This window comes from Vipera ursinii (assembly GCF_947247035.1).
Source record: "Vipera ursinii genome assembly, chromosome: 5".
Classification (NCBI taxonomy): Eukaryota; Metazoa; Chordata; class Lepidosauria; order Squamata; family Viperidae; genus Vipera; species Vipera ursinii.
In genome coordinates this window covers 62,755,589-62,771,610 of record NC_139518.1, presented here as the reverse complement: position 1 = coordinate 62,771,610, position 16,022 = coordinate 62,755,589, and the positions used below count along the sequence as shown (strand labels likewise).

General features: G+C 43.1%; 2 protein-coding genes across 2 annotated transcripts in view; both read left to right on the top strand.

Moving 5' to 3' along the window:
* The window catches only part of LOC310641657 (uncharacterized protein), a gene marked incomplete at its 5' end in the record, with an annotated part of 38,359 nt that extends 24,274 nt beyond the window's left edge, over window positions 1–14,085 (top strand). The window contains 2 exons of the mRNA XM_083364894.1: window positions 7,790–7,809; window positions 13,939–14,085. Of these exons, the coding sequence (XP_083221020.1) occupies window positions 7,790–7,809; window positions 13,939–14,031 (113 nt within the window). The 3' untranslated portion in view covers window positions 14,032–14,085. The remainder of the gene's footprint in view (window positions 1–7,789; window positions 7,810–13,938) is intronic.
* The window catches only part of LOC310640792 ((E2-independent) E3 ubiquitin-conjugating enzyme FATS), a gene marked incomplete at its 5' end in the record, with an annotated part of 188,339 nt that overhangs the window by 43,142 nt on the left and 129,175 nt on the right, over window positions 1–16,022 (top strand). The window lies entirely within an intron of this gene.

The window sequence follows — 16,022 nt, the reverse complement described above, 5'->3', positions numbered from 1 at the left end:
CAGGATATATAACTGATCTTTTTAACTTTATGTAAAATATGAATACCGTAGTTTATGGTGAGATGTGCTTAAAGGTACATGTGGAAGTCTGTCTTAGAGATCTGAAGATTTAATTCAAGGCAGTTATCAGAAATGACTGATTTATTCCTAGAAATATTTTTGGGAAGGGAATTATTTTACACAAGTCATTAAAGTCTCCTATTATTTACAGCTTGATTGCTTGTTTTAATGACATTTTAATAATATTGAGCTGCTTGAAAAGAGATGCTGATGAGCTGATATTGTGTTTTTTGGGATGAGTGTGGCAAAATGCTCATTTCATGAATGATTATTCCAAAACAAGCATCATCCTATCAGTTTCATACAACACAAGCCATTGAATTAGAAAAAAGTTGCTCCTGCTGAAAAATAGCTCTGCCTACATGAAATGTTCCACAAATGTTTCACTCCAGAAGATAGGCTTAAGATACAGGAGGATCTGGACAGACTTGAACACTGGGCGCTATCTAACAAAATGAAATTCAATGGTGAAAAATGTAAGGTTCTACATTTGGGCAAGAAAAACCAAACATACAGATATCAATTGTTGTATCAAGCCAACAATTTGGCTCCAGAAGTTCCTAAACTCTTTAGGTTTGTTTGTTTTTTCCAGGGGAAAAGATGAGAGCTGGGTAAAAGGAATTGCATTCCTAAAGTTCGGTTGATGAAAGCTTCCACTGAACAGTGATACTACATTAATTTCAACTTACAACTTTTCCCTTCTTTAATATATGTGTCAACTCTACAAATGAGCACGGCTGCAGCCATTTTTCCTATTCATTTTTGGTTGCCACATAGAATGGAGGGAGGGGAGTTTCCAGGTGCTTTGCTGGTCAAAATAATCTTTTGTCATGTGGGAACCAAGGTCATCGGCTGCTCCCGAGACTGCAGGCTGGGCGTTGTGTAAAAAGCCTGCCAAGAAGATGTATTGTGGAATGTAGTTGCTGGCATAGTTTTAGGGGTGGGATTTCTAATTTTGTATTGGGGAATTTTTTATGTGTGTTTCCAGACTTGGTTTCACTTTTTACGTGCTGATACTTTGTAACTAATAAACATGTTCTTTGAGGAATTTGCAAACCTTGGATTTCTGCTTAATTCATCTCTGTCGGAACCATGACAATATGTTTATATATTATAAACATGGATACTATTGCATAGAAAAGCATGCTCTGTGGCATACAATATATATATGTATATTCTTATACCATAAAAATTTATTTTAAATTTAACCTACTTAACACACACAGACACACACACACACAGACACACACAGACACACACACAGACACACACACACACACACACAGACACACACACAGACACAGACAGACAGACAGACAGACACACACACACACACACACACACACACACACACACACACATATATATATATATATATATATATATATATATATATATATATATATATATATATTTAATTTAATTTGAATTTATTAATATTTCTATACCGCCCTTCTCCCTGAGGACTCAGGGCGGTGTACAGGGCAAGAATAAAACACAGAAATGTACAAAAATTAAAAGATAATTAAATGCATGCCCGATTAAAATACAATTAATACATAGTAAAAACCCCAATAAAAATGATAAAAAACCCCACCAATCCCCCTCATGCCAGGCCGGCTTGCTCGAACAAGTATGTTTTCAGATCGCGGCGAAAGGAGCGCAGATCGGGCGCTGTCCAGAGCTCAACCGGTAACTGGTTCCATAGCTCCGGGGCGCCCACAGAGAAGGATCTCCCCCTGGGGGCCACGAGACGGCATTCTCTGACCGGTGGCACCCTGAGGAGGCCCTCTCTGTGGGAACGCACAGGGCGCAGGGAGCTTGATGCCGGCAGCAGATGTTCCCTGAGGTACTCCGGCCCCATGCCATGGAGGGCTTTGAACACCATTACTAGCACCTTGAATCTCACCCGGAAGACAACTGGCAACCAATGCAGCTCACGGAGCAGAGGTGTCACATGGGAGTATCGGGAGACTCCCAACACAACTCTCGCGGCTGCATTCTGTACCAGCTGGAGCCTCCGGGTGGTCCTCAAGGGAAGCCCCATGTAGAGAGCGTTGCAGTAGTCTAGACGAGAGGTCACGAGCGCGTGAGTGACCGTGCATAAATCATCCCGGCTTAGATAGGGCCGCAACTGGCGCACCGGGCGAACCTGGGCGAAAGCCCCCCTAGTCACGGCCACCATGTGATCTTCCAAGGTAAGCCGCGAATCTAGGAGGACTCCCAAGTTGCGAGCCCTATCTACGGGGGGTAATAATTCACCCCCCATAGAAAGAGATGGAATATCCGAATGGACCCGGGATGAAGGTATGCAAAGCCACTCGGTCTTGTCGGGGTTGAGTCGAAGTCTGTTCCTCCCCATCCAGACCCGAACCGCCTCCAGGCAACGGGACATCACGTTGAGGGCATCACTGGGGTGGTTTGGGGTAGAAAGAAAAAGCTGGGTATCATCAGCATACTGATGATACCCAACTCCAAAGCCACGAATGATCTCACCCAGCGGTTTCATATAGATGTTGAACAGGAGAGGCGAGAGGACCGACCCCTGAGGAACTCCACAAACGAGAGACCTCGCGGTCGACCTCTGCCCTCCTGTCAACACCGACTGCGAGCGTCCCTGGAGATAGGAGGAGAACCACTGAAAAACTGTGCCTCCCACTCCCAATCCCCTGAGACGCCGCAGCAGGATACCATGGTCGATGGTATCGAAAGCCGCTGAGAGGTCTAATAGGACTAGAACAGAGGAATGACCCCTGTCCCGAGCCCTCCAGAGATCATTCACCAGCGCGACCAATGCCGTCTCCGTGCTGTGCCCGGGCCTGAAACCCGATTGGTACGGGTCTAGATAATCCGCTTCATCCAGGACCAAAGGGAGCTGATGCGCCACCACACTCTCAACAACCTTCGCAAGAAAGCGAAGGTTGGAGACCGGACGAAAGTTGTTCAATACAGCTGGGTCCAAGGCAGGCTTCTTGAGGAGGGGTCTCACCACCGCCTCTTTCAAGACGGCAGGGAAGCTACCCTCACTCAAAGAAGCTGATATAACTGCCTGGAACCAGCTGCGTGTCCTCTCCCGGGCTGCATAAACCAGCCAGGAAGGGCACGGGTCCAATAAACATGTGGTGGAGCTCAGTCTCCCCATAATCCTGTCCACTTCCTCCGGAGTCACAGAATCAAACTCCTCCCAAATGATATCGACAAGACCACCCGCGTCCTGATCGCCAGACTCTGCCCAGTCGGAGTCCAAACCGGTCCGAATCCGAGTGATTTTGTCCGACAGATAATTGTTAAACTCCTCGGCACGACCCTGCAAGGGTTCCTCCCTCACCTCCTGATTAAGGAGGGAGCGAGTCACCCTAAACAGAGCGGCCGGGCGATTATCTGCGGACGCGATAAGGGTAGCGAAGTGATTGGACCTCGCCACCCTTATCGCAGCGAGATAAGACCTAATATGGGTTCTTAGTCGCAATCGGTCGGATTCGGATCGGCTGGACCTCCAACTGCTCTCTAGGCCCCGTCTCCGGCGCTTCATCTCCCGGAGCTCCGCGGAGAACCATGGAGCTCGACGGGATCTGCATCGGGTCAGGGGCCGCAAGGGTACAACTCGGTCAAGAGCCTCAGTGGCTGCCCTTTCCCAAGCTTCCACTAAGGCATCTGCCGAGCTGTGAGTGGGGGAGGCAGGTGGGGACCCCAGCGCTGCCTGGAATCTCGCGGAATCCATTAAGCGTCTGGGGCGGTACCATCTAACTGGTTCCACACACCCACGGCGGGGGGTGGCAAAACGGAAGACCAGCCGCAGGAGATGATGATCGGTCCATGACAGGGGCATAATAATTGGAGAGCCCCCACCAAGATCATCTAACCACCGACCAGATAAGAAAACTAGGTCAAGGGTGTGGCCTCCCTCATGAGTCGGTCCTGAAATTACTTGCATCAGGTCCATGGCCGTCATGGAAGCCATGAACTCCCGAGCCAACTCAGATGATCCTCCCAGAGATGGTAGATTGAAGTCCCCCAAAACTATAAGTTTCGGGAACTCAACCACCAACCCAGAGAGGACATCGAGAAGCTCAGGCAGGGCTGCTGCTGCGTGACTAGGCGAAAGGTACACCAGCAGCAAGCCCAACTGCGCACCAGGGCCGCATCTCAAGAAGAGAGACTCACACCCGACTATCTGCGGAACGGTGGCCTCCCGCGGAGCTAAGGTCTCCCTCATAACAACAGCCACTCCCCCACCCCTACCCTGAGCCCGAGGCCAGTGTAGCACCCGGAAACCTGGTGGGCAGAGATCAGCCAGAGGAATACCGCCCTCTGGGCCCAACCAAGTCTCCGTGATGCAAGCCAGGTCTGCCTGCTCACCCTCGACCAAGTCACGGATGAGAGGAGCCTTATTAACGACAGACCTGGCATTCAGGTACACCAGCCGGAGCTCAGGAGGCTGCACATCCTCACTCCCGGGACCTCGAGGTAGAACAAGAGGGTCGGAACGCCTCACCGCTTGCAAGTAGCGGAGAGGCCTTCCCTGAGATCGATACGGCCCTCTGTTCCGACACCTGCTGCCATTCCCTAACGTCGTGGGAATAGGCATTCCCACGACTTGCCCTGGAGCCCCGGGGGCAACCGACCCCCGCTCCTCCCCTCCGCGATCAATCCCGGCCCTGGCCTGAACAGTGGTTGCTGGACTGCCCCCCATATCCGAACAACCAAAAGAAATTCCCACCCCTCCCTAACCTCCTAAAAAATTTAACCAAAAAACTAACCAGGGGCCTCCTATTTGGCTTATATCGGAGGTCCCTACCCATGCCCAGCCATCTCTCAGGGTCCCAACACTCGGGCCCTTCATCAAGAGGAGATGTAAACAATAAGGCGGGTCGCTCCCAGGATGGGGGGGGCGCCCCTGAGAGCGTATAAGGTCGTGCTAGAATAAGTCAGATGCATGATCTTAACAAGTCCGACAAAAAAACAGCAAGGCAGACCAGATCAACATGGGAGGATCTCAAAATAAATAAATCGAAGGCAAATGACCAGAGAGCCAGCCCAGCTCCACTGCCACTAGAGCTGGGAAATCCCGGGACAGATCGAATCCCACCCTCTCACGGCGGTCAAGCCAGGGGGCAACCTGGTACATACAAACCGGGGGAGCAATACCCCCCAGAGCTCTCACCTCTGGGAGGCAGCGGATGTAAAAACTTAACCACTCTCCCACAGTGGTTACAACCCGGGCCTTCTATTATAGGGGAGGGGGGAGAAGGGGAGGGAGTTAGAGCAAAGAATCTATGAAATACATCAGGATTAATAAGCCGGCATGGTCAACAAAATGGTAGGAGAGATTCTGGTTATATAAGTCACTTCCATGTTGCAAAAAAGACTGGATGATAGTCAGTCAAGAAGGGAAACCACAACATGGTCCAATGATTTTCTGGCGGTGCAGAGATTAAATTTTGCCTCACAAATGTCCGAGGCAACAGCGTCCGCGTTCCACCACCAGGCCAGGTCACCATATCAGAGAGGCCTACTCCCTTCACCGTCAGTCATCTCGGAAACCAGCTAAACGACGTCTCCACCACTCCAGCATTTTCACCCCCCCGCCGCTCCAAGCCGCGATTCATAGTCATTCCAGCAACACGCGGCTCCCCAAGCAGCAGGAAGGCATTCCGGAGCATCACCGAGCTATATATATATATATATATATATATATATATATATATATATATATATATATATATATATATATATATATATATATATATATATATATATATATATATATATATATATATATATCTGTCAGCCTTGCCAGGTAGACCTAAAGTTAAACTAATACAACCGTGTTTCCCAAAAAGTAAGGCCTACCCTGAAAATAAGCCCTAGCTTGATTTTGGGGGCTGTGCCTAATATAAGCCTTAGTTTTGGGGTGAGGCACACACCTAAAAATCAAGCTAGGATGGGAGTGGAGGGGTGGAGCTGCCCCACATGCCCCGTACCCACTTACCTTGCAGCCAGGCCTCTTCTTGCTGGCCCACTTCTTCTGCAGTGTCTTCTACAGCTAGGCCTGCATTTTCTAGTCACAGGCCTTTCCAGAAGGCCATTGCAGCTAAGAATCAAGCTATGGATTGAATCCATAGCTCGGTACTCAACTTCATAGGCCTTCTAGAAAGGCCTGACTGCAAAATGCAGGCCAGATTGCAGCTGCAGAATGAGGCTGCTCCTTCAGTCAGAAGAAGTGGACTGGCTGAGTGGGGTTGTCGGTGCTGGAGGTGAGTATAAAAGACACCTCCTGAAAATAAGATCTGGTGCCTCTTTTGGAGGCAAAAAAAAAAAGATCCAGTCTTATTTGGGGGGAAACACGGTACCTTCTCATAAAATTAAATTAACAGACTTTTAAAAGTCTGACAGGAAAATTTTCCCGCCCTCACTATACACAGCCTGAGAACATAGGGAGGGTCCCTTCTAAGCTTCTTGTTCTGCCTACTATTAGTTGCAGGCTACGTTATCTCTTATCTCCAGGGTCCCCAATCCCCAGTCCATGGCCCAATTCTAGTTCGCAGCCTGTTGGGAAATGTGCCGCGCAAGCAGCAGGTGAGTTCACAAAGCTGCTTTTTCAGAAGCACAGACGAAACCATACTCTGTCCTCCCCCCCAATTTATTTTATTTTATTTTAATCCCATTTATATCCCGCCCTTCTCCGAAGACTCAGGGCGGCTTACAAGCTTAGCAGTAGCCTTCATTCTATGTATATGCCTGCTTATTAGGGCTTTCACACACACCCCAAGCGGCATTATTACAAAGTCAGCTTAATTGCCCCCAACAATCTGGGTCCTCATTTTACCTACCTCTGAAGAATGGAAGGATGGAGTCAACCTTGAGCCTGGTGGGATGCGAACCTGCACTAATTGCAGGCAGCTGGTGTTACTTAAGGAGGCATTAGCCCACTGCTCCACCAATGCTGCCGCCACAACGACCACGGAGCCTGAAAGGATGGGGACCACTGTCTTATCTGACCATTCCTTAGGCAGCATCTCTTCGCCTCATCTGCCAAGGTCCTTTCCACATATTGTTGCACTTATTTATCAAAGCATACAGGCACTTGGATATTAAAGTCTTAAGTTAAAAGAAACCCAAGCTTTGGATGAGATACAAGTTCATATTTAGATTTGTAATGCAGGAATGGTTTCTAAATTGAACTAAATCCCCCCACAAATTAATTTGCCATTCTTCTATGAAAGGAATTATATGTGATTTCAATAAAAGCATAAAATGTCCTGGCAGCTGTTACTATATATAAAGCCAACTAGTACTTTGTAAGAATATAAAGTTTGGAGATGTCTAACCTAATAACTGTTGGTTGGAAAGAGAATTCAACCTTTAAAATTTGTTTCATTCTATAATACAAAGATTTTAAAATTTGTTCAGGTTGCAGACACTATGGATTAAAAAAGAAATTGCCAAATCTTGATCAAGATGTAAAGAACTGTAGTGAGTAAAAGTCAGCAGTGAAATAAAACTTGTGTTCGCTATAATTTATTGATGCAAATTTATATATTCATCTTATTTGAATTCTACAAAACAGGATGCCTGAATTACAGCACTGGTATTTGTTTTGCTTTTTCTGTGGTTTTGTATTATATTTTTGAAGGTTATGAATAATTATTTGAAATAAATATATTTTGTTAAATGTTCACGTCTCTGATCTTTTTAACAGTAATGTTAAACCTCCTTATTTCCACAGATACTGCTTTTCATCTTCAGGTAAGTCCCATGTGATCATTTATATCTTCTGTTTTAATCCAATATCTTAATACCTATTGCTCTAGGTATTCCATTATCAGTTCTAAAGAAATATTTAACTGAAAAACTACGAGTACTACTTCACTGACATATATATTTAATTTGTGTTCTTGATTTGCTAGTGCAACAAGCTGGTCAGTCAGTTCCTGTCACACTCAATGGATCAACACTTGGCTGATTCCCCACCCCACCCCCCACCCCAAAAAAGCAGACCCTGCACTTGTGGGAAAACTATAGGAAGAAAAAAAAAAGAATCTGACATCATAATTTGAAAAATGCTCCTTTTGCTTTGAAAGAAGTTATGAATACTGAATAAACATTGGCACAATCTTCCCCTTACAATGTACGTACTAGCAAAAGGCAAGTTTTAGAAGTCTCTAAAGGCACTTGTATATTTCACTTGCAATAAGCCATTAACACAACAGGGCTTCTGCTCAAAGGGATGGGGAGTCAACCAGTTTCTTTAATTGCTTGTATGAGATGATAGCTAGCTGCAGCCTGCAGCAGTTGCATAGCTTCAAATATGTTTATTGATTCTGGTGAATCGTTTTTTGCTTCCAGTCATCAGTCTGCTCATTTAATGGTTCAGCACAGTGGTTCAAGAATCAATCAACCTTTCTTCCTCCTAATCCATTTGAATTGGTATATCAAAGCTAGAATAATCTTCCCGTAAGTAAAGAAGATATAAAGCTAGATTGACATAGTATGATAAAATGCAGAGGTGCTTTGACATGCAGATATCAAGGATGAGTTAAACTCTAATCCCATAAAGGGTCCTAAAAATAAGCTGCTACTGTAATACTAGGATCAGTTTAAGCTCTTGTATTAGAAGGAATTCAATAAATAAAAGGAAGTTTGCTCTCTAAACGTCAACCCCCACCACTCAACTTTTGGCAACATCTGAGAATAAGGTGGCAAACTGTCTCCAGAGTGAAGCAAAACTCAAAATAGGTGATTTAATTTCACAATTTCCATTTTGTTCTGCTGGTATTAATCTAACAAGTTAGCCCAGATTTGATATGAACTTGACCTTTTGGCTTAGATCAAGTGTCGCACATGTGATTATGAACTTAAGTAAGCTTCAGTTTAACTCTTCATACTATTTTATTTCTGAAGTGTTATCAACTTGAAAGGCAATTTCCTAGCAGCAGTGTTCCATATTTTTTAAGAATATAAAATCTCCAACTGTTTTCCAAATTTGGCATAAAGACATACCACGATATTCTCCTGAGCAATTGACAGTTAATTTGCCTCAGATACCTGAATGTGAGTTCAAAATGGTGGTTGTTGTAGATCATATCTATTCTGTTGTGCTTCAGTCAAAGAATAGGCCTAGGGCATATCCAAACACTGTTTGTAACCTGCTCCCATCCTTTGCTCATTCCAGCTTTACTCTAAGCCAGTTTAAGTACACCTGATCTGGACTGAGAAGATTTGGCAACATCTTGTAAGAAATTCAGGCTGGACTGCAGGATGCCATGTTTTCTCATTGACCAATTCCCCTGCTGTTATGTTGTCCTGACTTTAATTCCAGCAGATTGCTTTCCTTCTGGGATGTGTGTGTGTCTGTCTGTCTGTCTGTCTTTATGCCTTATTGAACATGTATACTTTTATGTATACACACATGCATACATACATACCAAAATTACACACAGAAGCAAGGTTAGAGCAGCAAAATACACATATACACAATCGGTACAGCCTGCGTTAAAATAGAAATTTCTTTCTTGCATTTTCCTTGCTTGAATAGCATTGGGAGCATTCTGCATATAAGGCAACAACTGCTGTGCTAGTAAGAAAAACCTACTGTAACAGAACTAACATTAGGTATTCACTGGTTTGAAAGTGGAGCAGAAAATGTAGCTGGAGTTTGCATTTGTGGTAGGTGAGTCCAGCAAGAGATCAGCTGTTCCTCTCCTCCAAAAACAATTGCCAGCCCATCCTGTGAATGGAGGAATCTGGCAGTGTAGATAAACCTTTAAAATGCTTGAAAGACTCAAGTAATATGTCTCAATATGAATTTACTGTAATCAATGTCACATCCTGAAATTCAAGATCACAATGGCTATATTAAAAGGTTTTCTAGCCTTGGGCAACTTCAGCTTACTGTCATTCATGCACGCACTAACTGGAAATGAAGCTGGCCTAAGAAATCCTTTTCTGGATTCTGTCCCCTTTGTTTATTTTGTCTAAAGTGATAGCCAGGTGTTCTGTCTCAATGGCTGCCCATAAGGCCTATTCAGAGGCATCAGTGGAAGAAGTTCAGAAAAGTCCACATGACAGAGTCTCATGTTTGGAGCTCTGCCAAAATTTAAACACACGTAAAAATGGGCAGGGTTTTGATTGTGCAGCTATGGTCACTATTTTGACTATTTTACCCTTCCTGGAGATGTCACTGGATCCATTTAGTGGATCCCCTTGCTTCTTTTGACTTTTCACTCATGTCAGCTAAAAAATGTGGATTTGTAATTGGCTGACAAATTGCACTTAACATGTAGTCCTCAATGTAACTACATCTACATGGAGGGAAGTAAGCAGTGGGGTACCCCTAGGTTTGGTTGTAGGCCCAGTACTCTTCAACATCTTCAAAAACGATTAGTTGAGAGAATAGAAGGGGATCTCATCAAATTTGCAGACAACCCTAAACTGGCAGGAATAGCCAAAACTCCAGAAGATAGGCTCAAGATCCAGATGGATATTGACAGACTTGAACACTGGGCCCTATGTAACAAAATGAAATTCAGTGTAAAGAAAAGTAAGGTTTTATACTTAGGCAAAAAAAAATCAAATGTGCAGGTACAGATTAGGTGAAATCTAGCTCAATAGTAGTAACTGTGAGAGGGATCTTAGAGTCCTAGTGGACAATCACTTAAAATATGAGCCAGCAGTGTGTAGCAGCAGCCAAAAACCCCAATGCAATTATAGGTTGCATTAACAGAGGGATAGAATTAAGATCACGTGAACTATTAGTGCCGCTTTATAAGGACCACATATAGAATATTGCATCTAGTGACCAGTTTTGGTCACGTTATAAAAAAGATATAGACACTCTGGAAAGAGGGCAGAAAAGAGCAACAAAGCTAATTACAGAGCTGGAAGCTAAAACAGGTGAAGAATGGTTGCAGGAATTGGGTTTGTGTAGTCTAGTGAAAAGAAGGACTAGAGTGATGTGATGTTCAGTGTTCCAATATCTGAGGGGCTGCCACAAAGAAGAAGGGGTCTACTTATTTTCCAAAGCACCCAAAGTAAGACAAGAAACAACGGATGAAAACTAATCAAGGAGAGAAGCAACCTAGAAATAAGGAGAAACTTCCTAACAGGGAGAACAATTAACCAGTGGAATGGCTTGCCTTCAGAAGTTGTGGGTGCCTAATCGCTGGAGGCTTTTAAGAAAAGACTGGATAGCCACCTGTCTGAAATGGTATAGGGTCTCCTGCTTGAGCAAGGGGTTGGACTAGAAGACCTCCAAGGTTCCTTCCAACTGTGTTATTCTGTCGGGGGATACTATAGAATGCCAGCATTGGGCTTTGACTAAGGATTGTTTGGCATTTGTGAAAGCTGCATTGTTCATCTCCTCATTAAGAGCCTTGGTGGAGCAGTGGGCTAATGCCTCCTTAAGTAACACCAGCTGCCTGCAATTAGTGCAGGTTTGCATCCCACCAGGCTCAAGGTTGACTCAGCCTTCCATCCTTCCGAGGTAGGTAAAATCAGGACCCAGATTGTTGGGGGCAATTAAGCTGATTTTGTAATAATGCCGCTTGGGTGTGTGTGTGAAAGCCCTAACAAGCAGGCATATACATAGAATGAAGGCTACTGCTAAGCTTGTAAGCCGCCCTGAGTCTTCGGAGAAGGGTGGGATATAAATGTAATAAAAATAAAATAAATAAATAAATAAATTAGCAAATGATTTTTATTGGAAGCAGATAATTTAAAATGTTAGAGGGATGTCTACCAATTGTAGTAGAAATCGTCTAATGTACTGGACCATGTCACAAAATCTCCTCACATCAATTCTGGGATATTAATGCTTAAACAGCCCCATTTCCTTTAGATCTGGGCTCACTCCATGTTCATTTGTGCTGGCTGACTTTCAGATATTGTAGAAGTGCAGACCTCACTTTGGAGCCATACAGGAGGGCTGGAAGTCCTAAAAGGCTTTCTTTTAAGAAAAACCTATCAAATCTGCAATAGTTGCAGTTAATTTTAATTTAATTAACCTTAGCAATTTTCTGTTTTCTGTCTTTCACTATTCTAATAGTGATGACATATTTATCACTTCTACTATATTTATTAAGCTCCCAGTGAACATGAAGCAAATGTTATCTAGCCTCTTCCTCTGTATAGGCATTTATGGATAACTTGGGCCTTAAGCTTTTAGCAATCTCCTGCCATCCTGTTAAAGTTTCTTGGATCTGCTTGGATCAGTTCAGTACTTTTTATCAATTGCATAGAGCCTTTTAACATTAAAGCAGTCTCCACTTCTAGCTTTTGGGATAAGCCCTGCCCATAATTCCCTAACCAACCTAGCTTTGATACATTCCTTTCCTCTGGCTTCAAAAGTACAGTTCTTCTCATGCAATGCTGTCAGCAGATTCTCCATGCTCCTGTCCTCTTGGGGATCAGATTTGTTTTGAGCACAAAATATTCATCAGTTTTCCCCAAGATAAAGCTATCATTTCCCCTGCTGCAACAGCAAAGATCAAGCATCTTAACATGTGCTTTCCTGTGGCCCATAGCATAAATGGGGACATATATCTGGCTCTCTCCTTCACTCAGTTCAATAGCAGTTCTGTAGGAACCCATTACTTGCCCCAGCTCCTGCCAACCTAGCAGTTCAAAGCACGCACATGCAAGTAGATTAATAGGTACCACTTGGGTGGGAAGGTAACAGCCTTCCATGCACCCTTTGTGTATAGCCATGCTGGCCACATGACCACAGAGATTGTCTTCGGACAGCGCTGGCTCCCACAGCCAAGAAATGGAGATTTTTTTATTGTTATTTTAATCCCATTTATATCCCACCCTTCTCCGAAGACTCAGGGCGGCTTACAATCTAAAGCACAATGTGCTTAGCAATAGCCTTCATTCTATGTATATGCCTGCTTATTAGGGCTTTCACACACAGCCCAAGCGGCATTTTTACAAAGTCAGCTTATTGCCCCCAACAATCTGGGTCCTCATTTTACCTACCTCGGAAGGATGGAAGGCTGAGTCAACCTTGAGCCTGGTGGGATGCGAACCTGCACTAATTGCAGGCAGCTGGTGTTACTTAAGGAGGCATTAGCCCACTGCTCCACCAAGGATGAGCACCATGCCTTAGATTTGGACACAACTGGGCAGGGAGGTCTTTACCTTTATAGGAGCAGCAGTATGATAATTTCTAACCACATACTATGCCCTTTTGCAAAACTCCAAACTTGCTTTTTAATCCTAAATTTCAGATGGAGCTATGTGGGTTGTATTTAGGATGTATAAAAGAAGTGCCATAGATTAAGATGGGCTTGACAGCCAAGTGAAAAAGACAAAATGCTCATTCCTCGCAGTAGTTGTTTCAACAACACCAGGCAATATTAGGTGATCTTATATGTCAGGCCAGCAGTGAAATGAGGTCATGCTGCGCACGGATGCTGTCTGACAGAGGGTCAGGAGACTTGAAAGATAAAGGTGTACTAAGAAACAAAGGCAACAGCACAATAAGAAGGGGTTGACTGGCACAATTGCAATGATTGATGAAAGGAATGAACAGGGAAAAAGTGTGTGTGTGGGGGGGCGAAAGGTAGGAGAGGAAATATAATTAGTTTACTTTTTTCCAAAGAGGTATTCTTTTCCGCTAGAAGCGGGGAACAGAAGCTGTTTCTCCATTGTAAGAGAGGTTTTTTGTGTATAAAAAATTAAAGGAAAAATTATTCCAAAGTCTAAATGTTTTGAAATGCTTTTGAATGGAGGATGAATGTGTCTTATGTCTGCCTCAGAATGCCGTTCTCATTAGATCTGTGAAAATCTAAACACTTAGGTCAGTTGGAAAGACCCAGACAGTCTCATTGCAAAAAATTGCCTTCAAAAAATAACAACAAAATCATTTTCTTTCAGGCTGTTGGAAAGGTCAAATTCAGATCTACAATATTACAGGCTGCCAGTGATATGATATGTCAGGTAGACCAAATCCTACAAGAACACATTTAATTAAGATGAGTATTAAAAACATCAACTGCATTTACACACACCTATACATACCCATACTCCATATATCTACATATACACATTAGCAGTACTTTTCATATGAAATTGAAAAATCTGCTGTTCAACATATTTTTGCTAATGTCACCAAGCTAGAAAGTGGGAGACCATGAGTTCTAGTTCTAGTCCCGCCTTAGCCATGAAAGCAGCTGGGTGATCTTGGACCCAACTCACCTTGCAAGGTTGTTTTGGAAGAAAGTAGGAGATGGAAAGCATGTTGGATATATTTGCCGCTTTGAGCTATTTGTAAAAATAATTAAAGTGGGATACAAACAATTAAAAAAAATTATCTGAAGTGGCTGCTTCTGCTTTTCTCTCATTTAGTTACATTTTAATGGATCAAGTAGAAGATCGAGAGAGACAGAAAGAGAGAGGAAACACAATCCATACAATTATGACAGTGAGATCCCAGGCTATTCTTCTGGAATCTGCTCTCAGCACAGTAAGAACTTTTTTTGTAGGTATAGTAGCCATGATAGTAGATGCTCGCAATCTAATCTTTGCATGCTCTTATAACTGCTTTAAGCAGATTTCATTGTTTAAATTTGGTACTGCATGAAGGGTTGACTTTACGCATTATGCTAAATGATAATGTGGTTGGTTTGGTTTTAATTTAACAAATTGGGTGAACTATGATATTGTGATTTAATCCAATGACTTATTTTTTTATTTTTTTTATTTTAATCCTATTTATATCCCGCCCTTCTCCGAAGACTCAGGGTGGCTTACAATTTAAGCACAAACCAATGTGCTTAGCAATAGCCTTCATTCTATGTATATGCCTGCTTATTAGGGCTTTCTGGCCCCCCGAAGCAGCATTATTACAAAGTCAGCTTATTGCCCCCAACAATCTGGGTCCTCATTTTACCTACCTCGGAAGGATGGAAGGCTGAGTCCACCTTGAGCCTGGTGGGATGCGAACCTGCACTAATTGCCGGCAGCTGGTGTTACTTAAGGAGGCATTAGCCCACTGCTCCACCAAGGCAGGGATTGGAGAAATCTTGCTGTGTCTGCTCCCTTGTGCTTTGAACGAATGCCCATCCTTGGAGCTGCAGCTTACCAGCCTTGGGAAATGCAGATTTCATCTAGAGTGTGATTTTGCTTGTCTCTGGAAAAGGAAGATTGTTAACTGTATTGCATAATATTGCTTGGCTTGCTAGGTGATCTGGAAAGCTGGAATTAGACCCAGAATGAAGCTAATTCACAGCCTTGGTTTATGTCATAGTATATTTGGGTTTCCAATCAGTTGTTAGGCCTTTAACAAACTGTAATTAAACAAATATTGGCTTACCATATAAATGATTTAACAAACTTTGATTTAAAAACATGGATTAGCATGATATGTGATTCCAATCAAGTATTCTTTTCATATAAACTAAATTTCACACCATTCAGATTTAGTGGATCATCTTTGCAGTCTGCATTATAAGGGGGGAGAAAAATGGCTTTATTGACTTTAGCCACTCCTGGGGAAAAAATGTATACATCTTTTTATCCCCTTTTCTCCAACTAAAAAACTCTGAAACTCCATAGTAACAGACTTGTTGCAATATTTTGATCACTCTTTTTTCCTGCACATTTTTTAGTTTTATTTATTTATATCCTGCCTTTATTATTTTTAGAAATAATAAACTAATATATAATAATCTTTTTTGAAAAGCTGTGATCAGTGTGGTAATTCAACATTATTGTAATAGATCTGTAAACATTTATTTTTTGTAAAAGATGTATTTAGTTTGTAAGCTTATTTACGTATAAGTGTATATACCTTCTTTAATTCAGGAGCTCAGCATAGTGCACATAGTGTTCCCTTCTTGTTCTTTTCTACAACAGCAACTCTCTATGTTAATCTGGGCTTTATAACGCTAGCGTCTGTATCTGGAATTTTTTTTCCTAATTATACCCAATATGGTTTTCCACACCTACTATCACAGCAG